This window comes from Alternaria hordeiaustralica, assembly GCF_023758085.1.
Source record: "Alternaria hordeiaustralica strain BMP 2776 chromosome Unknown scaffold_3, whole genome shotgun sequence".
In the NCBI taxonomy this organism is placed as follows: Eukaryota; Fungi; Ascomycota; class Dothideomycetes; order Pleosporales; family Pleosporaceae; genus Alternaria; species Alternaria hordeiaustralica.
This window is the reverse complement of record NW_026056775.1, coordinates 703560-727160: the sequence shown is the minus strand read 5'-3', so window position 1 is coordinate 727160 and position 23601 is coordinate 703560. Positions and strand designations below refer to the sequence as shown.

At 53.4% G+C, this 23601-nt stretch overlaps 6 protein-coding genes across 6 annotated transcripts; 2 read left to right on the top strand and 4 right to left on the bottom strand.

Annotated features, from left to right (window-relative positions):
• Positions 1–1947: 1947 nt before the first annotated feature.
• J4E84_002406 (uncharacterized protein) lies at positions 1948–4290 on the bottom strand (the record flags this gene model as incomplete). The annotated part of the gene is made up of 6 exons (XM_049385031.1): positions 1948–1974; positions 2029–2659; positions 2706–3041; positions 3089–3990; positions 4041–4165; positions 4218–4290. 6 exons carry the CDS (start codon positions 4288–4290, stop codon positions 1948–1950), a joined length of 2094 nt encoding a protein of 697 aa, XP_049247054.1.
• A 4315-nt stretch (positions 4291–8605) lies between these two features.
• Positions 8606–10342, bottom strand: J4E84_002405 (uncharacterized protein; the record flags this gene model as incomplete). Its single annotated transcript, XM_049385030.1, has 1 exon — positions 8606–10342. The coding sequence occupies one exon, from the start codon at positions 10340–10342 to the stop codon at positions 8606–8608; it is 1737 nt and encodes a 578-aa protein (XP_049247053.1).
• A 5676-nt stretch (positions 10343–16018) lies between these two features.
• On the top strand, positions 16019–17193 carry J4E84_002404 (uncharacterized protein; the record flags this gene model as incomplete). Its single annotated transcript, XM_049385029.1, has 2 exons — positions 16019–16077; positions 16278–17193. The coding sequence occupies 2 exons, from the start codon at positions 16019–16021 to the stop codon at positions 17191–17193; spliced, it is 975 nt and encodes a 324-aa protein (XP_049247052.1).
• Positions 17194–17375: 182 nt separating this feature from the next.
• J4E84_002403 (uncharacterized protein) lies at positions 17376–18305 on the bottom strand (the record flags this gene model as incomplete). The annotated part of the gene is made up of 1 exon (XM_049385028.1): positions 17376–18305. The coding sequence occupies one exon, from the start codon at positions 18303–18305 to the stop codon at positions 17376–17378; it is 930 nt and encodes a 309-aa protein (XP_049247051.1).
• A 475-nt stretch (positions 18306–18780) lies between these two features.
• Positions 18781–19404, bottom strand: J4E84_002402 (uncharacterized protein; the record flags this gene model as incomplete). Its single annotated transcript, XM_049385027.1, has 4 exons — positions 18781–18864; positions 18916–19048; positions 19104–19331; positions 19385–19404. 4 exons carry the CDS (start codon positions 19402–19404, stop codon positions 18781–18783), a joined length of 465 nt encoding a protein of 154 aa, XP_049247050.1.
• A 413-nt stretch (positions 19405–19817) lies between these two features.
• Positions 19818–21234, top strand: J4E84_002401 (uncharacterized protein; the record flags this gene model as incomplete). Its single annotated transcript, XM_049385026.1, has 3 exons — positions 19818–20364; positions 20412–21070; positions 21121–21234. The coding sequence occupies 3 exons, from the start codon at positions 19818–19820 to the stop codon at positions 21232–21234; spliced, it is 1320 nt and encodes a 439-aa protein (XP_049247049.1).
• Positions 21235–23601: the final 2367 nt, after the last annotated feature.

Genomic DNA, 23601 nt, shown 5'->3' with positions numbered 1-23601 from the left:
GGTCGATTTGTAAACGGAGAAGCTGAATACTTCCCGTGCTCTGGACACATACCCTGGGCGTCTACATTACATCCTGTCTTACAACGTTATGACTGCAACACACAACGTATACTTCAAAGTAGATTTTGCGTGTTGGGTAGGATTTCGAAATACTAGGCTTCATAGGTTGTAAGTGCTCTTCTTCTACACTTTCCATTGTGATAGCGAGATACATGTTCGTCTTCCGGTCGCACGAAGGCTGCCTTCCTCAAGGTCAGCCCATGACGCGCCGAAGCGAAAGCACGATGGGAAGACCAAGGGAAATATACCGAAGCCCGATAAGTGTACTTGACGACATCGAACCACAGATGTCACATGCACCGAGAAGAGAAGAGGTTGAATGGGCAAGGTGGAAGAGTATCTCTGCAACATGAACCAGGCTAGGTGGCGGGCCCGTTAAGACATGGACGCACCGAAGATCAAACAAAAAAAGGGCCCTGTCAATCGCAAGAGGAAGTCGGCAGAGACGAAGAGGACGACGATGACGACGAAGAGTGAAGCGAGATGCCTTCTTTCACCGATGGTAAGTGGTTCCCCTTTACACATGGCGAGATACCCTGATTGTGCTGGCGAGATACCCTGATTGTGCTGGCGAGATGCCTTGATCGTGCTGGTGAGATGCCTACCCTCTCGCGTGATGCCTTGATCGTGCTGGCGAGAAGCCAACCCTTTGCACATGGTGAGATGCCAGTTCCCTTCTTCTATTTCCCTCTCCTCCTATCTCCTCTTCATTCTTTTGCGCAAAGGGTTCGTTGCTTGTTCTACTCTGGTGGCCAAGCGAAGAACTTGGAGTGCGGTACGGGGCCGGTGAGGTGTTTGATAGTTGCGCGGTGTCAGTCGGGTGGTAGGGCAGCGCGGCGGCGACTATCGACCAGACTAGCCTACAATCAGATTGATGAGATGTATTGGGTTGTCCTCGAAGACTTCGCGAATCCGCAATAGTGACCGTATAACCCCCCACATGTGCAGGTCGCACCCTTAGCAGCCGTTGCCCTGGCGGTATCTAGATCCACATCGCCTATATTTGGCGATGAAAGGAAAGATACGGGAGATGACTTGGAAGAAGCCTATATATACCACGCACCGCACGATAGCAATCAGACACAGCAAGAATCATAGAGTATTCATCTGATTTTACTAATTCATGATTAGATAGTACAAGGCTTGACACTGATCGTGATTAATAGGCCATCTCTGAGTCACCTTCACTTTCACCTTCACTTACAGTGACACAACTAAGCTAGGACGACCACAAACGCTACCAGCAAAAAGAAGAACTCTGCATGGCAAAAAGGTTGGTGTCAAGCTGGACTCGACCCATGGGCAAAAACATAACAATACTTCGATGAGATACCCGACATTTTCATGACGTACAAACGCTAATCACCCAGGTAGAGCTCGCAGGTCTTTGTTACATGAGGAATAGTTTAATTAAATGAAATATATAGGAAAGTCACATCATCTACGTTGATTTCTCCAAACTTACCCTTTCGTCAAAATACAGCGTGGAGTTATTCGCTAAGGTGTTTGTTGATACGCGAAGCACCGGCAAGATGAAGTGTACTTTAAGCGTCACTTGCAGCTAGAACTTCAAGCTTCCCATCGGTCGAGGATATGTTGCATTAACTCCTATTTCACGACCTTTTTGGTACTTGTAGAGGGCTATACCAAACTTGGACACATGTTTAATGATACCCAACGGCTTATATGCTCATCTTTTTGAAGCTGTAACATAAATTTGGATCATGTTAGAAGAAAAAAAGGGCGTAGTTGATCGGCAGATGTCTTCTATTAATCTATCGAGACACAAATCGCTATTCATACTATGCGGCACGATCATTTCGCTGGGTATATTGACCCTTCAATTTAACATCCATCACCATGCCTCTTAGACATCGGTCATACTTCTTACAAAGTGCTCTCGAGCGCCAGTACCTGTGAATATGATTAGCATGTGGTCACAATACATCCAAATGAGGGTTCACTTACAATAGCAGTCCTGCTAGGAATGTACACCTGCAGGAAGTTCTTCCTCTCGTTCCAGGCAAATGGTGTGGTGAAGAACCTGGTTGTCTCGTCTACGTTACCATGGCCACCGAACGCCTTGCTGTCGGTACTCAGAACGATACGGTAAGTGCCCTCCTGCTCAACACCAACACGGTAGTCGGTGAAGCTCTCCTGGGGATGGAAGTTGAAGATCCACAGCAGTCCAGCGCGCTCAAATACGATGACCTTGTCACCCTCGTGCTTGAGGCTGACGTAGGCCTGAGGCGAGTGGAGCCATCCGTACTTCTCCTCGGTCCACTGCATCTTGCTGTCGAACTCGTTGAGGAACCTGTAGCGGAGGAGCTCGTCATCTGGGAGGTTGAATTGGCGGCGGGCGTAGTGGAAGCTGTTGTTGTTGCCTTGGCGAGGGAAGTCGAGCCACTCAGGGTGACCAAACTCGTTACCCTCAAAGTTCAAATAGCCCTCACCTCCCAAACCGTGTGTGATCAGTCGGATCAGCTTATGCAGCGACAAACCGCGGTTGATGACAGGGGTGAGCTCTGAAAGAACCGACATATTGGTGTACATTTGCGCGTCGCAAAGCCAGAAGAGCAGAGTCTTGTCTCCAACCAGCCTAGGATATGTCAGTATTGAGGGTTAAACTCCGGATATTAACATACGCTTGATCGTGACTCTCCGCGTAGGCAATGGTCTTCTCGCCGTGCCTTCGGTTTGTCAAAGTGAAGACGAGTGCGCCCATGTCCCAGTCAATGTCCTGCTTCTCCTTCAACCACTTGATGTAGAGGTCGGGTACAGCCATGGCTAATCGGTAGTCGAATCCTATTCCGCCTAACGAGAGCGACACGCAAAGACCAGGCATACCGGAAACGTCTTCGGCAATTGTGATGGAGTCGGGGTAGAGTGTGTGCAGTAACTCGTTGGCAATCATGAGGTACACGACTGCCTCCTCATCGACCGAAGGACCGAAGTATTCGTGGTAACCACCCGAGAAGCCCCTGGGTGCGTTAGTCTTTGCTAGCATTAGAAGCGGATAAATACTCACGTTCCAATGCCGTGGTGGGTGTATAGCATGCTGGTAACTCCGTCGAATCGGAACCCGTCGAAGCGGTACTCCTCCATCCAGAAGCGCAGGTTGCTGAGCAAGAAGCGCATGACCTCATGGGAACCGTAGTTGAACAGCCTGCTGTCCCACAGCTCGTGTCGTCCCTTGGCGCCCTCGTGGAAGTAGAGGTGGTCACTGCCGTCGAACATGTTGAGACCGTCAAGCACGTTCTTAGATGCGTGACTGTGCACCATGTCCAGCAAGACGGTAATGCCCATTCCGTGCGCAGTATCAATGAGCTCCTTCAGGTCGTCTGGAAAGCCGTAGCGGCTGCTCGCAGCGAAGAAGCTGTTGATCTGGTATCCGAAACTGGCGTAGTACGCATGCTCCATGACGGCCATCAATTGTATAGTGTTGTATCCCAGGTGCTTGATGCGAGGGAGGATGTCACGGGTGAACTCCTTGTAGGTCGCTACCTTGGGCTCGGGGGAGGAGATGCCAACGTGGGCTTCGTAGATACGTGCGCTCTGGGGCTTGGGCGGCCGCTGGTTCTTCCAGACGTACTTCTGGGGAGGGTTCCAGAAGCGGGCATCGTATACGGGGGAGACGTTGAGGTCTTGGGTCACTCGGGTGATCCAGGCGGGGAGGCGCTCCTGGCGCGCATGGTCGTTGGGGACGACGAAAGAGACCTTGATCTTGGAGTCGTGGGGAATAGTGGGCTGACCGTTCTGGCCAGGGATCGTCACCTCGAAGACGCCGAAATCGTTCTTGGTCATGGGCGTCGCATCGCGGTCCCAGCCATTGAAATCACCAATGAGGTAGGCGCGCAGGGCATTCGGGGCCCACTCGCGGTAGACGACGTCGCCGTTGGACTGGACATTGAAGCCGAACTTCTCGTAACCCTGGGCGCTGTTAGCTACACCGCTCTTGCCAAGGCGGTTGGGATGCTTGCCCGCGAGAACTTCTCGAGACCGCCCTCAGTCTCGTCAATGGTCTTGATCCACTTCTGAGCTTTGGAGAAGCGGCTCTTCAGCGCGTCCTTGAAGGGCTCAAGGTAGCCATCCATCTGAATGATGCCTGGACGAATTGGTCAGTCAATTGATAAGATAATTTGGGCATCAATATGTACCAGTGCCATCGTTGGGGACCTGCCCCGGGGCGTCGCTCAGGGCCGAGTTTGCGGAAGCCTTGTTGAGCTCCATGGTGTGGGATGGTAGGTGGGAGGAGCTGTGAGGTTTGCTACCAGAGTATATGGCAGCGGGAGGATGCAGGTTTCACAGCGACAGGCCGCCAGATGAATTGCAGAGACGATCACGAATTTGCGGGGTCTCTAACCCGATTGCTGAGGGCAGCGCTCAACCAAAAGTTGTTGCCAACCCAACAATCAACGTCATAGCTCCGAGCACGCTGTAACGGGCATCGCGCCCGCGCCACGTCCCAACAGCGTATCTCTGCTGGGGTGCTGTCGGAAGGATTTGCGCTACAATTCATTCGGAGCCAGGAACCGGCATCCGCGTCTAAAATGCCATTGAAGCGGACCCTGAGGCGCTTTGCCGACTACATGGTGTTGTAGACTACCTGATAGTAGCACGCTGGTCACGCGTCGGCGGCAAAGGCCCTTATCGGCATCGGGAACCGTGGGGACAGAGCTTCCCCCGCATCTCTGGCCTAACGTGGGGAGCTCACGGCGGCTCAACCACGGTTACTTCCAAGCCTCGAGCGCAGCCGGCGCCATCGCGACTTTGTATTAAAGCCCCCGTGATGCCCTCGATGTCTTTGAGTTTGTAGTGTGATTTCCCTGCGCCTCCTCTCCCACGATGCTGCTGTCCAAGACGATCCGGAGCGCGCTTCCCGCTGCCGTCTCGCCCCAGGCCCGCGCGTCCTACCTCGCCCTCTATAGCATCTCGCGTCGCGCGCCCTTGTCCCAGTCGCACACGCGCAAATCGTCTAGATTCAATCGTTCCGACTTCAGCGGCCAGGGCTTCTCGTCTTTCTATGAGCCTGACCAGCCCACGCGCGGTCCACTGGGCAACACCAGCAATGTGGGCGCAGGCCACATCACGCCCAAAGTGCTGCGACAGCACCTCGATCAATTCGTCGTTGATCAGGATCGCGCAAAGATAGTCTTGAGCGTGGCTGTCCACGAGCACCATCTCCGCATCCAAGAGATCAAGAGACAGCACCATGAGCAGGCTAGACTCGAGGCGCAGGCTCAGAGGCGAGCATCCGTGTACAGACATCCTGTAGAAGGTAGCCCCAAATCTCATATTGATCCAATCATCGACGACTTCAACCGTCATCCTCTTATGATGCGGGCGCTGAGCAGCAGAGCAGACGAGTTCCCCGGCCAGCAGTCCACCGTAGAACTGCACAGTCACAGTGACCCTCTACCCTACGGCGAAGCACCTGCCTACAAACCAGCCTCGTCCACCTCCTCAGACCCCGACTCCTTACTCGATACCAGCGAGCACCAGCTGCAGATAGAAAAGTCTAATGTGCTCATACTTGGACCTACTGGTGTGGGAAAGACGTTGATGTGCAAGACACTGGCCAAGACGCTGGGTCTACCCATCTCCATGTCGGACTGCACTACCTTTACACAGGCAGGATACATTGGGGACGACGTCGAGTCGTGCGTTGCTCGTCTCTTCTCAGCCGCGAACTATGACATCGACGCAACCGAGCATGGCATTATTGTTCTGGACGAGATCGACAAGATCGCAGGGTCCAAGATGTCATACGGCAAGGATGTCGGCGGCGAAGGTGTTCAGCAGGCGCTGCTGAAGATCATCGAGGGCACAACCGTACAGGTGCAAGCCAAACCGGAGAAGAGTGCGAACAGGCCCGGTGGAATGCCTGGTGGTCCTCAGCCTCCTGGGCCTGGCGGAAACAAAGGCGAGGTCTTCAACATCCGAACTGACAACATACTCTTCATTTGCACTGGCGCCTTTTCGAGCCTACACAAGATCATCTTGGACAGGAAGTCCAAGGGCAGTATGGGTTTCGGGGCCTCGATACGGTCATCGAACGCACATGCCGCCGCCGATGGTGTTATGCTGACAGGTGTGGAAGCTGAGTCCTTCAAGAAAGACTCCCCTTTCTTCGTACCGCCCAAGAACGAGGTCCCGAACCCATTTGGTGTTAGACAGGTTCAACGGGAAGAGAAGGTTAATGTACTTGACCATGTGCAACCAGCAGATTTGCAGAAGTTTGGCATGATACCCGAACTCATAGGCCGCATACCCACGGTCTGCGCAGTAGCAGCTCTGGACGAAGAAGCTCTTGTCCGCGTTCTCACCGAGCCCAAAGACAGCCTGATAAGACAAGAAGAGCACAAATCGTACCTCAGGAACATCGAGCTACGCTTCACAAACGGCGCGCTTCGCGAAATCGCACGCAAAGCAAGTAGGATGGGCACAGGCGCCCGCGGGCTACGACACGTCGTGGACCAGCTTCTCTTGCAAGCCAAATATGAGACACCCGGTAAGCTTACCTCCTGCCTCGACAATAGATTGAGCTGACTAACAAATCCCCCAGGCTCAAGCGTCAAGCACATCCTCGTCACGCAAGACGTCGCCCTCCTCAAACGCGCACCCCTGTACTTCCACCGCGGCCAATCCGCCGCCTTCGAAGCCGCCCACGCGCAAGAAGAAGAGCGCTGGGAGGAAGAGCTGCGCAGCCAAGAAGACCCAACCATCGCTAGCAACTTTCAGGAATACAGGAAAGCTAGTGCTGCAGGCTTTTAGCCTACAACGTCGTGTTCCCACGAGGATCGATCGCTCGCACCGGCCCCTCCCCTCCTCATCCTGTACAAACCGTCGCAGAAGCGCTGCAGAAGACACGAGGGGTCTGCAGTAGTTGCTGTGCTGCCATGCGGGGCGTACTTTATAGCCTGCTTGCCGTGTGCCCAGTGGCGGGGAGAGACGTACCGTGCCGTGCATACATGTCCGAATGCTTCCTGCGTGATATAGCTGGCCCGGCTTATACGCAAGCAGGCGCGGCTTCGGGCCGTTGCATCTCTCCCGACTGGATGTGCATCCCGGTGCTCTAGAAGGTGTCTGGTCCTGAGCGGGCACCCATTATTCTCATCCGTCTCCCTTTCCCGATGCTGCATGAACCATTTGCATTTCCTTACTTCCTCGCGTCTTCCAGCCCATCCACAATAATGTTACACCTTTCCAGTTTTTTTCTCGGAGTTCAATTTGGCGTTTGGCGTTCTCTTTTCCGGCTCATTCGGCTATTCTGGCACTGGTGATGCGAAACAGGAAGGTTTTGGATGAATGCAAACGAACAGCGTGTTGGTGGTCACACAACTTATAGTTATTCCGTACGACGCAATGCAAATGAGATGGATGATGTGCTTCCTTTCGATTTCGATGAGATTCTGCAGTGTATATTACAGGAAACGCACGATCTGGAGTTCTGACATGCATAAACGCCTCTGGAAAGTTTGTTTGAACGGCCCTGTTTCCGTACGCCCGAAGCGGAGTGTCGAATGGGAGAGGGAAGGTCTAGGTCGTGGTTTGCGTTCCTTGTTGTTGCTATCAGTGGATTGCACACACATCAGCACCAGGAATTGCTGGAATCTGTGTCCTGTTTGCTGCATACACGCTATGATCGCTTGACAACTAGACAGTTTCGAACACAATGTATACTCCTAGCTAGATTAAACTCTTGATAATATCTAAGATTTTCTACAGAACGCAACACGAACCGTAACCACCATTAGTGCCCAGGAGCGCACTGTACGGTCATGCTCGGGTACCTGCGGCGTGTGTGTCCTGTGGCCCTGCTAAACGGTGTTGTCTTATCGACGCTGCAGTGCGCATCCCACGCCCTTCTAATCTATCATATATTAACTTCCGTAGCTTGGCCGCCCTGCTGCATCGGATAAGCTCCGCTGCAGCATCGTCCGTCCATGTCATCAATATGTGGTAGGCAAATGCGGTAGATGTATACGGTACTAGGTGTCTTCACACAGGAGCTGGGCACCCACGGTTTGCAGACTACGAGGGCTTTTTGTTGTTTACAGAATCAGGTGGTGTACACCTCTGAGAAATACATGAGCCTCTGTTTTGGCATGCAGAGAAGGGAGAATTTACTGTATAACATCAGAGCACATCATTATTTGGGGACAATCCACAAAGTTCAGGTTGTATGCTTGTAGCGAGAGATCGTTGAACCTGCTAGTCCTTGCGAGGGATCTAGCAGTGTAAGAGGATTTGGTCTAGTGATTAAAGTGGTAGTAACCGAGCAAAGTCTATGGCGGATAGTATCGTATCGCCCGTGAGAACGACCCTCGACAGCGAAGAAGAATACAAATGAGATTTCGAGCGAGTCAAAGGCTTTTTTTCCAGAATCAAAGTGGCCGAAGCCAATGTTGTTCGTACCAGAGAACCATCCCACCAAAATCATCATCAAACATAGATATCCAGAACCCCAAAACGCCACCCAGATGCCCGCTATACATAGCCCCATATTTGTTGTCGTAATTCGTGCTTTCGTATCGTCAGAAGTTCATTCCTCAAAGTCTTCATACAGCATGAAGCCAGGTTGAGCGCGCATCTTCTTGGCGCCCCGCCCTTGGTCCCAAGTTGGCGATGCTGGCCGGGAGGTGGCGCGTGATGGCGGTTGGGATGAGTACATCTGAGGATACGATTGCTGTGCCGAGAATTGGAAGTTGTATGCCTGTGGGAAGCTGTCCAGAGAATGCGGGCGATGGAGGGCGTACCCAGCCTGTGCTGACATCTGGTCTGCTGTAGGACTGAGCATCGTTGGCGAGAAGTAGCTCTGGCCGCGCTGGTGCGAGGCGTACTGCTGAGTAGGTGCGGGCGCAGGCATGGCAGTACCGTAAAAGCTCATGTTGCCTTGGTTTGGAGCTTGACTCGCAGGGGTAGGGTTCATCATCCGAGGGTACTGTGCGTCCCGTGGGAAAAACATGCTCTGTGAGTGTGGCAATCCGGGAGCTTGTGGGACAATGGGCGTCGTGGGTAATGAGTACTGGCTGCTGCAGACGGTCGGAGAGTATTCTGACATGGGAATTGTGTACTGGGGGAGCATGTTCTCATGTGGCCCAGTGGGAATAGTCAAAGAGCTCAGGGCCTCTGAGGGACTTTCCTTGTTCTTGTGGTCATCTGTGATCTGTACAATCTCGGAGACTTCCTGAGCGAGTACGCTCTCGTTGGCGTCCTTGAAGGTGAAGATGACCCTGTAGCCGACGGGGGACTTGTCTTCTTGATGTCTGCAGTAGCACGTTATGCGCATGACGAACTCGACTTTCTTGGCGTTCATAGAGAAGTCGGAGTTATCGTTGTCCTGCCATCTCTTGAACTCCTTCTCGTTAATCATGATGATGCGGTCGTCCTCGTAGTTGGACCACTCTTTCTCATCGTCAGCCTCGCGCTTCTTCTTGCGGTTGAATCTTTTGGCTTCGCGTTCCTTGCAGCCTTCGCAGATGATGACAGCGCCGCCATTTTGGGGGTGGCACCGGTCGTCTTTGGCGATGTCTGTGATGGCGACGCCACGTGGGCGCCTTGGCGTGGGTTCCTCGCCACGGGCACGGCGGAAGGCGCGTTCCAGTCCTTCTGGCTTCTCAACGGCGGTTGCCAGAACAAGAGTCAGCTGTAAGCGGGCAGTGGAGTTGTTCTTCTCGTTGGCCTCAACCTCCTCGGTGCTGGCCATCTGCTTTGGTTTGGCGAGATTCTGGCGGGGGAAGCGAATCCACTGGATGTGCGAAGCGAGCGGGTCCATGGTCACGGTAGTTTTGATTTGCGTTTCGGCCCGGTTCTTGTTCTTATCAAGAGCGATAGAGACCTTGGCCTGCTCGAGGGCCTGGGGGATGTGGATTGCAGGCCAGCTGTCGTTGGTAAGGGATTCATTGCATGTCTCCGGGGAGCTGGTCTGGCTCTGATCCCGGTTGTACTCGCCTGGTGAGTTGGCATTGCTGAAGATGAATTGGTCGTGGGGCGAGGGTGTGTTGGAAGTGGGTGTCGACTGGGCCGTGTTGACGAAGCTGCTGAATTCGTCCTCGGTCTTGATGCACGGGTAGCCTTGGCTGGAGAAGGACGTCAGGTCGAGGGCCGAGTCCTGTTTCCGGCTTGAGCGCTCGCTTGTGCCAGGTAGGACGCCAACGGCATCGTACGACTGGAAGGCGTTGGGATCAATGCGCATCTGCCAGAAGGAGTCCTGGAAGTCGCCGTGGTTTTCGAGGTCCTGGGGATTGACAAAGGTGTTGAAGTTCTGCATCGTGTCCATGGTGGGCAGACGTCTGGGTAAGAATTGTGGGCCTACGGGGTCCCGCGGGCGATCTTTTGTTAAACGAGAGTGGGCAGTGAGGGAGATGATGCGAGGACAGAGACAACCCGTGGGTCAGAGGAAGCGACAGTCTGGGACTATAAGGCTACGATGGACTGGGAACAGTGTGTGGGTGCAAGCGGTCGTGGCCACTGCTGGTGAGGGGTCTGCTCGCAAAACCAAGGGTGCAGGTCAGCGCTGCGTAAGTGATGGGCACGACCGGCTATGGGCCAATGAGACGCGCGCGAGCCAGGCTGCGCACCGGAGCGGTCGGCGGGCGGGGAGACGCGTCAGGGGCAGCTTGGGACGATGAGACCACAGCTGCTGCAGGCTTGGAGTGGGATGGGCGAGCTGGACGGGTGCTGAGGGGAGTAGTGAGGCAGGCAAGCGGGGTGCGGAGGAGGGAGGAGGTGGGTTATGGGGACGGGGACAGGTGAATAGAGGCGGTATTTCTCTTAGCAACACCCCACTGAGGTTCGCCGCAGTCTAAGGCTGCTGGCTGCTAACCAACGTCGAATAATCCCTGCCCATGCGAACGACACCACCCAGAGCCGGAGCGGGCGCCTGTGTAGAGGTACATCGATGCCATGACAGCGCTGCCTTGCCCGCCCGGCTACCCAGGCCGATCCACAGCTGTCCGACGCCCCAGCGCACTGGGCTCGGCGCTACCCATTATGCCTCAATTTTTCAAACTCCACTCTGCCGGCGTAGTGAATTGTCTATTCTCCCACTTGCACCGCGAAACCCGTGCGGTCCACCGCGGGAGATGTACCTGAACTTCCAGCGCACGCCCCGTTAGCTGCAGATTCTTCACCCTGCACTCTCTAGGCTCTGACAGCGGCTGGAGTCGGCTTGCTGTGCGACCGCGCCGTTGTGCTCAATCAAAACACTGCATCGTGTCCCAGGCCTGCATGCGAATCATCCTGCGCCATTGCGTCGAGGCCTGTCCACCATGCACGCCTCAGATCCACGCCAGCCCTCGACTTGGCCTCTCGCGGAGTCTCATCCGGCAGACCGAGCCAAGCCAAGCTGCCATCTGGGCGCCTGCCCACACGCCTCGAATGGTGCCACCGACCGCCTGCCTGCCACAAACCTTCCACGCCTGATCGTCCACTCAGGCATCCCGGGCCCCAGGCTACCTCCAGCGCACGTCCAGCTGCACCTGCTGTCCATGCCTGTCGACTTGTCTGTAAAGTTTGTGATAATCAGTCGCAAATTTCACCACCGTCGTCGGACGCAGCCTGCCGCAACACGCATCCATCTGTGACCTGTTGCGACGCTGCCGTCATTCGCCCTGTTAAACCCCAGGATTTAGTCTTTAGCCCCCGCTCCCAGTGGCGACGGAGCACACCGCTGGGTTTCTCGGAATGCAACTACTCAAAGTCGCCATATCCCACTCGATGACACAAGTTGCGGCCAGACCACACCAACTTGACCCCAAACGTTTGTATCACAAAGTGCAATATTGCGAAACGACCTGACTTCTGTGTCGCATATTCAAATAGAATCCGCCGAACTGATGCAAATCTTTGCTGCCCTTGATGATGCTTTTGCACGGCCGGGCTTCCGCGTGGCTTTGCGGATATTTGGCCATTGGCTGCTTGTCGCTATGATACTCACCGTACAAGCCGAACACCTGCCAAGCCACCCTAGCAGCAGAAGCACACCTATCGAACAGTCGCCCAAACCGTCGACTATCGACTTTGTTCTACGATGCTTCGAATCTATGCACGGTCTTACATCCGGTGCTTCCTGTATGTCGAAAGAACTAACATCTGCAACAGACGTGGATGGCATGCAAACTTTTCCACGTCTCTGCTTGTGCAGCGTCCCATGTTGCGCCGTGCTATAGCAAAAGCCATTATACACCAGGGCATCTACCTAGCACCAGACCAGATATAGGAACAATCTTCCCCTGCAGGCGATCCTGCGCCAGGACATGAGAGACCCCGTCAAACAGACCGTACCAAGGACAAATCGTTTCTTCTGTCTTGCACCTAGGGAAACCGTACCATAAAGGCATGGGCGGGCCGTATGCTAGGGCTTCGTGCTGACAAAATAGATACGGTGTAGACATTTGGGTAACAGCATACCTAGGTGCAGATCAGAAGAAACGAACTTCCCCGTTGCGAGCATCAAGACTTCGGCCAACTTGTGCAATCGGTCCTGCGGGTAGATAGTCGCTTGATAAGATAGCGCTTCCGTACCGTTCTTTACATATCAATCCAACCATGGAATACTTTGCAGTAACCCGACTAGTACGCAGACCCCACTGAAAGTGGGCAGGAATATGCGACAAACGCTTTTGATTGCAGACGGCCACGTTCCCAGATCCTCTTGACTTTCCATGTACGCGTATATTGCCTTGTACATGACGGTTGAGGTATACATCATCTCGCTATAATGCCGCACACTAACGCATAACCTGGCCAAGATCTTCACGGTTCTACTTGAAGAAAGATCAGTCTTAATGCGTTTACGAGTGCTACGTATCAGGGGAAAATGTGGTACGTTACAGCGTGCTGTAATGGCTTGAGTTACTCAGCTGGTGTCGTTGAACAACTGTTCGTTTCACGACATGTGGAAGTGGTGACAACCTTGTGTCTAACTGGCCTTATCTGAGGCCATCGGTATGCTCAAGCTTGATGACGCCAGCTGCGATACAAGAAGCTCTCATACCAGTAACCTCTTGACACCCCAGACGACAACCAAAAATTGAACAGGTTTGCAGACTACATCGAGATGAAAACATGCAAAGTAGGAGACCTAACGGCGATGTAGGCTCCAAGATGTTTAGTTTTCTCCCACTGTTGTGCTGCGTTTCATCATCTTGCTGTCGCTAGAGACGTCAAGCGGCTCATGTTGTGGCACAGTTGTGCCATGGCTGACTATACAGGTGGTGTATACGCCATCTATCCAACACAGCGATGAGGCCAAGCGCACATCCAATCATTCGGGTATGCGGCGCTCTGACGAAGAGAAACCGCCGTATATGCACTGTATTCGCAATCGTTCGCTTGTCCAAACCCACGAATAGGTCAGCGTTGCCCGACACCAACTCTCGAACCACACAACCTCCCCAGGTGCAACACAACCTTCGATGCATATCCATCTGCCAATATCTGCGCACCCAATTCTGTCGCCTGCCCCTGCCCATCGTCGTCACGGACCAGGTCCCCTGTAGCCTGCCATGCTGCCTCGAGACGGACGCCGTTTCTACATTGAGCCTCCAGGTGGTGTGATTGTTGGCTCAACGGCACGACACGAACTCAACGGTCCCAGCAACAAGCAGATAAGTGGCTATGGTATAAAGTAGCCGCATGGCAAGTACTCAGTACATAGGATCCTTACCCCTCTCTTCCCACACGCGAGGAATTACACCCTGTCGCTGGTGCTGACAATCTGCAGCATTCCCATGGGCACGATACCGTTATCGCGGACGCGCCGCCAGCCACTCAGGTGATTCTGCAACCCTAAGCAGACGCCTCTTACGTTTCCGCGCAAAGTTCTCGACGCTCGACACTGAAACGTATCTAGCGCGCGTACTGGTGCAGGACGCGTCCAGGTTGTAAGCGGAGCTTCCGTCTTCCAAGGAAAGGACCTTTTGACAAGCTGGAACACATGAATAGGGTTTTCCCCACTTCCCACTTTCTCCTGCGTCGTGCACTACGGCAATACATTGTTAGCAGCAACCACTGTATACGAACGCCCTGGAGGCTATTGACAGTTCTAGCCGTGCAAAGTTGCAACTAGAGCAGCCTGACTCCCGGCGTATGCTCCAGAGTACGTCTTGCTATTACGATTGGAAACATTAGGACCGTCGTATGCTTCACGGGATGTCAGGTTCCCAAGGCTGCTTCCATACAACAACTTCAACGCGAGAGCCGCAAATGGTATTACTCCCGCTATGCTTACTACCCGCTATCCGAAATCTCTTCACCGTGTTTCGTTCCGACGCGCCTGTTCGATCGTCACTGCCACCCATTTCAGCCTGCTAACCTTCGCTTGCTCATGCCACATCCTCTCTAAGCCATCGGCTGCACGCCTGGAATCTCGACCCATCTGTGGGCGGCGAGGCGGCTAAAATGCGCGATTCTAGCGCCAACGTAAGCGTTAAGCTTTGGTCGCCAAGCATCCGTTCGCCTGCTGCGGGCACGCCTCCGGGACTACTGAATGGGGAGCTACCCGGCACGGCAAGCGGATCGCATAGGCATCGCATCGTTAGCCATGCGATATCAAAATAGTCTTTTTGACGGATACAGACACGGAGATTATGGACGTTAGATGCTTTTTTCGAAATAGGCTACGTCTACACCGTCTCCGCAACCTTGCACTACCAGCCTTGTACCAAGCGCACGTCAAAACCTTGTGAAATTGTCGGGTCCGCGGTTCGCGATGTCGGCGCGGAGGCGACCGACAAGCCGGAGCACAAGTGGAAAAGATCTCATGGACTAGTCCGAAGTCGTGCCGTAGACGAAGGTCGTTTTCCCTAAGCGTAGCAGAGGCTGACGACGATGGGGCATGGGCTGGATGTAACAGCGGGAATAGTAGGGCGGAGATGCGCCGTTCTCCTTCGAGATGGGGACCCACGAGATGGATGTACAGGTACATGTACACATGACGATTAGTGTCCGCGGAGGCTGAACATGACTCCATGCAGGGCCGATTAACGATGGATATGACAGCCCTTTACAAGGCGTTGCAGCCCGATTTGTAAAGTATATTCGCAAGGGATTGCCCCCGTTGCGGTGGTACTCGTCGCTTACAGCCAACTGCTTTCTGCTACCCGCAACAAGCCCGGCACTTGGTTGATATTCCACCCCACGGACGAAACACGATCAATTTGATGTGTCGTCCAGAACGCCTATTATGGCGCCCGGAGGTTCTCAGGCTCTTTTGTGGATCGAAATCGTACGCGAATAGTTTCATGTAGACCTCAGTCTCGACCTCGACTCTGACTGACACCGGGTATTGTACCAGTCGTACACCGGTGTTACCGGTGTATATTCGCGGTATATCACACTCGCATTCGCGTTCGGACCGATACACTGATTTTTCAAATCCCATGCGGCTTTCATGATTGTGTTTTGGTCACAACATCGACACATGTATTGAGATTAATGGTTTCCTACGCGGCCCATACGGTCGACAACCTGAGGATTTGGACTACACCAACATGAAAATTGTCCAGATGATTTTGATCGATGCGAGCAGAAGAGAGGAATAGGAACAGTTTTAGATAGACGATGCTTTCAAATCCATGTCTTTTGGACGTTTATGTTTGGATTTCTGGATACGCGTGACAGATACATGGGTCGTCAGCGCCGATATTTTGAATATTTGGGATAGCCAGGACAAAGACATAGAATATCTGGCGCAGGATTTTGAAGTTTTTGAGAACGTGTAGTCATGAAGGAAGGTAGCATAATGTGTAGAAGAGCGGACGTAGAGCGGACGTAGAGCGGTGCAGGTGGGCTGCACCTTGCTGTATTAGGACGAACCGAGGTGGGGCGATGAGCTCACATCAAGCACGAGGAAACACCAAACGACGCGTTCCGACGCGACAACCCGCGCAATCGTTTGTTTGCAACTTTCCCATTCCATTTTACGTCGTCCGAAGCCGTCACGAGATTCAAGATGTTTTCGTTGCCTATGATCGCGCCGCGCCCAGTAAGTACTCTCACGGGTATCTCAGAGTGCTCCAAACAAAGGTCATGTTAGCAACAAATTGACGAGATTTCCAGGACGCCAGCCTCTGGCCCTCCCACCACACCACCCACGCCGCTTTCGAAGATACCCACCCGAATTCCCCTCCAGACACAGCCCATGGCCAAAACCAGCGACGCCCTACCTCGCACCATGGCCCTCGTCGCATTCAAAATCAATTCCTCGCCAGTTTAGCCGCCGACGAAAACACAATCGCCCAGCGTAAACTCAATGTTCGCAGATTCGGTGCGGGTTGGATTCGTCCACCCGGTGTCACCAAAACACTCCAAGCCAGGGAGGACGAAAAGTTCGAGAAGGAGGAACAAGAGATGATGCAGCGCAGAGAGCAAGCCATGATGGATTTGGCAGCCGCACAACAAGACGCCGCAAACGAGGAGCAAAGGGAGAGAGGAGAGATGGCGGAAGAGGCTGGAGAAGGCGAAGAAGAAAGAGACCTTGACGACGAAGTCCCCGAGGCAGAAAGCACACCCAGCGCATCCGCCTCCGAGGTCTCCAGCGACGAAGAATCAGAGGAGGAAGCTAGCGAAGTCAGCGGTGATGTCCAGGAAGAAAGCACAGTACCGTTCAACGAGGACAGCTTCATCGAGGGCAGCATGTTGGAAGCAGAAGTATCGCACATGTTGGAGATGGAGGAGGCGGAGATGGCAGGCGTCCTGCAAGATGAGCGCGATCTCGATGACGATGTACCAGAAGCCGGGAGTTACGAACACACGGATTCCGAACTCGAAGATGATAGCGACGTGGATAATAGCGCCCTTCCACCTGGTCTGGCTTCCGCGCGTTCGACACGTTCACATAGACGCCGCTCCAGTGGACGCCATATTTCAAGCCGCAGAAGTTCGGGATTGCCTGGGGGCATGATGTTTGGAGGCGGACATCCCGCTGTTGGAAGGGTTAGTCTGGGTGTTGATCTGGGGAATGGGCGTAGTAGCTTCGGCATGGATGGTAGTAGTTCGCTGCTTGAGGGCAGCTCGTTCTTGAGGAGCTCACCTGCAGGGAACGCGGCAGCTAACAGGGGTAGTCTGAGAGACAGGTTCTTGGGGGCCGCAAGGGGTGGCGGTGGAGGAGGCGGAAGGAGGGCTTGATGTTGAGTGTGGTAATGATTATGAATGTACGATAGAGATACCCAGTAGCTCGATAGAGCCTGATTGTATTCAGATGAGCAACAAGCCCGTTTCATGCTACCAATATACAAACCAGGAGGTCCCCATCCCATTCTACCATCGCTTCTACCCATGCCAAACACGACCCGGACGACAACATGCCCCTACACCTCAGCTAACGTCTCCTCAAACGCCTTCTCGAGGAAGCTACCTGCCTCTCCAAACATTTCCGCGCGCTCCGCCCTCTCCTCGTCGGAGTCCAAGCCCAAAACATGACTTACACACCGCATAGAATCTTCCAGGGCGTCCCTGCCTTTCAGCAGCAGGTAGTACTCCAGACGAGTCTCTATGGAGCATTCTCCATCCACACACTCCCCAACGTAGTCTCCATCGACTGCGCCGCTCAGCTGATAGATACGCTGCTGCCATTCGTCGTCGGCAACGGTCATCATCTCTTCCATTCCGCGTAGCAACGACGCCAATGTAGGCACTGAGCTACTGTGGATGGCCCACAGTGCGTTCAGCTTGCCGATGGTGGTGTCGATAACCTTGTGGTCTGACATGAGGTCATAAGCGATCGAGCGGCGGGCTTGTTTTGGGCTCAAACAAATTGGGTCTGATTTGGCGACCAATGTGCGTTCCTTGTTGTAGAGTTGAAGGTGAAATGGGTATTTGAGGTCTTCTAGCACCGAAAGTGGTGGAGCAAAGGTGACTGTATCTGCTTCAAGCTCTTCCGGCTTCAGGACGCTGATGAGGTACATGAGGTTACCACTATTCCATTCGATAGGCTCATCCGTGTCATCGGAAATCGGTGAGGAGGGCGCTGTGGACGAACCGTCCATGCTGGACAGACTTACGCGAGAGCCGCGGGAGGAGGGAGGGGTCCATTTGAGGTTAGGAACCCATTGAACACCAGGCTCGCCCAGAATAGTGTGCTGGATGTTGTGAGATGCATTGTCGCTGTCATAGCCAGGCTTTCTGCTGGTGTTGACCTTGAGGAATACATCGGTGTCGACGGTCTTCGTAGGCTGCGTAGGAGACTCGGCGTATCTGTCACTGAAGGGGTTGGCGGAAGGTGCTGCTGACGTGGCCATCATGTCGGATTCAGCGTGATTGCTGATCTGAGCGCTGTCAGGGGGATTGATGGAAAAGAGCAAATGATGACGCTGAGTGTGGGAGACGGAGCTGTCAGGAGTAGAAATTGCGAAGATGACGGGTATTAATAGGGCTCGCTGACTTATTGAACAATAGCTGGTGACAGCGGCTATTCAAGCCCCGCGGGAATCATGAATGCGTAATGTTGCTGCGGTGAACCGCCTGATTCACGTAGCATTGTCTGAAGATGGGAAACGCGACAATAAGAAGATACGGTAGAAAACGAATGCGAAGGTACATTGACGAAGGGGTCGGAGTGTAGTAGATCACCTGTTGTACGTGACCTATAGTTGCAGCAAACTGATCGCTTCGTCACCTTACAAACAGTCGTGCAGTGATTCGTCCTAGTTATGCATTTCAAGTGATGTCGTTCATTTTCCTTGTGTCCATCCCAGCGGTAATTATATACAAAGCTCAGTGGGTCGCAAAGATGTTGCGTGTGCGCAGGTGGACTGGGGTCTCGCCCTTTGGCGCATCTGGTATCGTCTTCTCCAATTTCTGAAGTGGTGTTAGCGAAAGACGTAAGGCACAACGATAACCGCGACATACCAACTTCTCGAATACACACTTGTTGAGCTTGCGCTCTTCTGACCGGCAGTTCCAGAGTTGCTGGTTGTGGTTCTCTAGGCATTGCCAGTGGGTGCGGAACTGTTCCAGGCAGTTCTCGTTGATGTCCTTGATACTGCCACAGCTGTCAATATCCGGCGTCTTGTATTAGACCTTCCGCCAGTACGTACACGCTAGCCGCACACCTGGTGACCTTGCGGCCTTCCTTCATGCAGTCAAACTCTCCCCGGCCGTTGGCCTCGGTCTTGCACATCATGTAGTCATCGTTGTAGGCCTTGCATCGCGCGCCAATGAAGAACGAGGCACTGAGGAGGGGCGCAGAACTGGCTCCGAGCTCCTTGACCTTGGGGATGTCGTCGGGTAGAGGGGTGGTGTCGATGAGGGCTTGCTGGTTGAACCTGCAAATTAGTCAGCATATGTGAGCGCCATGAGATTGGCAGAGAGCGCTTACCTGGGCTGGCGCGACGACATCTTGAGGGTGAGGTGCCAATGGCGGGCTATCGGCTCACGAATTGGCGATGATGCTCGTGAGGTCGTCGCGGAAGTCGGTCTTGGCGCTCACTAAAACTGGCAGGGATGCGATGGGCCGCGCTTGTGCCTGACCTTTGTGAGCGAGAGACAACAATCTCTCACTGCTCCATCTGCACCCCAAGTGCGCCTTTACACGCCTCTTCTGCTTCTCATCAGACAGGATGTGCGCCGATTGATCGTTTCTGTAAATTATACCAGCGCCTACTTTCAGCGATCGCCTCCTTCGCGTGCCTACGCGCGACCGAAAACAAACATTCGAAGCTCCTCCATTCGCGACCTGAATAACGACACTCGTTCGAATCACCATCGAATCTACATAGAGGGACACGGGCATACTCCGACTTCTATACAACATGTCTTTCAGCTTTGGAAACCCGGCAGGTGGAGAAAAGAAGACGGGCACTCTGTTTGGAAGCACCACAGCACCAGCTGGCGGTCTTTTCGGTCAATCGCAGCAGCAACAGCCGCAGCAGGCGAACGCGACACAGTCGAACCTCTTCGGCTCATCGACCGCCCCTCAACAGAACAACACCAATAGCCTGTTTGGCTCGACACAGCCGCAGCAACAGCAGCAGAACTCGGCATCGAGCTTGTTCGGCCAGCCCCAACAACAGCAGCAGAACGCAGGCTCAAGCCTCTTCGGACAACCTCAGCAGCAACAACAACAAAATGCCGGCTCAAGTCTGTTTGGCCAGCAACAGCAGCAACAGCAACAGCAGCAGCAGCAGGGGCAGCAACAACAGCCAAACATGAGCAACAGCCTCTTCGGCGCCTCATTGCAGCCTGCGCCCGTCCTGAACAACATTCAGGCGCAAAGCATCCAACAACAGCGCGAAGGGCTTCCGCAGTTGCGCCAGTCCTCCGCGCAACCTTTCGCTGCTAATACCATGAACGGTCACAGTACGGCACCTCGAGATCACCGCTGAAGTCGCGCTAACACTTGCCAGGAGAGAAGTCGGTCATCGAGCAGATACGGATCCTGAATAACAAGTGGGATCCCAGCAGCTCCGAATGCGTCTTCCAATACTACTTCTACAACTCGGTCAAGCCTGAAGAAGCGCCCTTCTACGGTCCCTCGCAGGGTGAAGACGAACGGAAATGGGAGGAGGCTTTGTCCAAGAAGCCAAGTCCAGGAGCTATTCCCGTGCTTGCGCGTGGCTTTGAGCAAGTTGGAGAACGCATCAAGCAACAAGCAGCCGCTGTCACCGCGCTACGAACCCGCCTGCACGAGATCAACAATGCACTGTCGCTTCTCAAAGACGCCCATGAGCTGACGGTAGCATCGCGTATCACCGAAGCTAAGCGCAAGCACGTCGTCTTCACTCAGCGGACACTGGCCCTTGCAACTAAGGTCCAGATTTTGCGAAACCGGGGATACGTTATGGATCAGCCAGAGGAGGAGTTGAAGAAGAAGCTCATCGAGTTGGAGAAGCAGACCTTTGATCCTGTACTTGGCGGGCGTCAAGAAGAGATCTGGGCGCGCATGTCCGGTGTGCGGGAGCGGGCGCGCATCCTACAAGAGGAGACTGAGAAGCTGGGCAAGACGATTGACCAGCAGCAAAATGGTGAACTTCTTACAGATGAAGACCAGAAGGCGTTGGAGAAGGTAAGAAGCCCATCCCATGATCCCCCACACATGCTAATCACGTATCTCAGCTCCTCAAAGACTACGACCGACAACTCGAGCACCTCAAGAAGTGGGTCGACGACACCAGAGACGAATACGACGAGTGGGAGACTGCAAAGCAGTCAAGGCCAGCAAAGCGATAAGGGTATAATACGAGGGCGCATTTGTCATGTACGATTCATAGGTGATGTAGAGGTTATATTGCGAAAAGTTGGGCGTTGCGAGATACCATGCAGCAGCGGACGGATGCATAGAAGGCGTACAATCAAGCGTTGCATAAATATTCATCGTCTCATCATTGCGCACATGTCAGATGGCGTTTGGTAATTCTCTTTGCTTCTAGACGTATGCGTCGATCCCCATATACTGTAAGGGTATTTGTGTCCGTTCAACCAGTAATGTTACAAGCGCATGTATTCCCTAGGCCATGCGAGTATGTTGTACAGTAGTTCGTTGGTATATTGCTTCATTCTTTCACTCCGTCTGTGCGTACACCTGTTCATGTCCAGCGCTTTAGATTTTGCGGACGAGTTCGTAATCGCGGGAGCAGTCGCTGCTTAGAAGAGTTTCGAGACGTATTCGACGAGATGAGGTGCTGCAGGCTGTTAGTCTCCATCCAACCACCATGTAGTCCCAGATCATCCTTACAGAAGTACAGCACGACAGCGCTGGCAGCTGTCCACTTGATATCGGTCATAGTCTGTGCTTCGGCCGCGGCAAGCTCCTGCTTGGATGGCTGTGGTGGTGCTGTCATGCACGTCAGCCTCGTTGTCTTGGATGCGGCAATCCCTGGCAAAACTCACCTCCGAACATTATGGCGGTGTCTTGTATGAGTTGTGAGGTGAGGCGATAGGAGGTGCTGTAAAGCGACAGGCGGTATGCAAGTTGGGTATCTCGAAGATGACGTTTACGGTGCACTTGGATACGCAAAAGTTTGGATTGTCGGCGTTTGGGGGGCGATATCGCCGATGCGGTCGGTCACGTGGTTGCGCGCACCCTCCTTGCAAGGCTGATCGTTCGTTGTGCTCGCCCTTTCTCTTCAGCATGAACAGCAGACATTACTTTGAACCCTCTTTCTCGACTGTCTGGTTCGGCATGGCAGGGTGACCGACAGCAGTTCATCAAGTCTTCTGTCCCTCAGTCTACCTAGGTATTGATGACAAGAAAACTGCTTGCTCGATGACTGAACGCCTTTCACTCGGACCTGATTATCAGTCCTCGGAGATTTCAATTCCTCCTCATCCCGACTGGCAGGTCGAGCATGTTTGATCAACTGTACGAACAAGCTGTCCTGTACAACAAAACGGACCGATGTACACTTGAACGGACATGCTGTTCACTCATCAATCTGCATACCCTTGACATATTTTCTTAAAGCTGACACGAATTCTATCAACTCCCGACTTCAACCTCCCAATCTAGCAACCTCCAATACTTCGATGACCAGGCCAAACCGAGACCAGGCCCCAGGCTGAATCAAAGGCGCATTTCCTTCTTCGACCCCCAAATCTGTTATCTCCACATGCTGTCATCTCTCGTAACCGTCACCTTCTGAAAAAATATCATTTCATACATCAATGCACCTCCTACAGATAAAAAGCTGAACAGGTCTAGAGCCTTCATCAACGTTAGGTTACCTGAGTCGCATTTTTCTAGGATAATGTAGGCTGCAGACCTATTCAGTTTTTTCCTAGGTCAACGTGAATGTGCATTCACCCCTGTCTTGAACCTACACAGGGCACGGAACCAGGTCAGTGAAGCTCGTGGCGCGGTGATGTCGAATTACCGGGAATAAACCCGCAAGCACGTCCACCTGCCGAAATCTGGGGGCGAGATAGAATGAACAGGCAGGTGCGAGTACACTTAGCGGCCCACAACAGCATATAACTCGCAGGTTACAACTTCTAAGAACAATGTAGGCTTCTAACGTATGTACTTGTTCTTCCGATATGTAGCTATGCGGTTAGCGTTGCCTCAGATGAAGTGATGGTTTTCCATTCATTGCGAGGCTAACGCAGGAGGCCGAGACTCAACAATGCACCCGCGTGCCCGCAGTCCGTGGAGGCATCATGCGCCCAACGTGCAGGTCGTACAATCTGTGTCGCCCCCATCCAGGACTCCGGAATTGGTATATGGTTTGATTGCGAAAGCTAACATTGGGCTAGCTGGCGCTGCAATGATCCGTTGCGAACCGGTGAACTAAATGTTTCAGATCTTCTAAACACGCCGTCAACAAGAACGCCACAGATTCCGATCCGAGCCCGAACAGCAATGCACCGCGCAGCCTGCGTGCCCAATCAGCGAAGCAAATACGCATGGCTGATCGCCGGATGTAGTCGCGGTCGATCGGCCCTACAACGACCCCAAATGATGACAGGGGCGACAAAAGATCCGCCCCTACTCGTGCTGTATTAATATGTGATCTTGCGGAAGTCTGACGGCCTTCAACTTCTGTTGTTCACTTTCTCGTCGCTCTTTACGGTCTTTGTCCAAGATGTTGATTTCCGCAT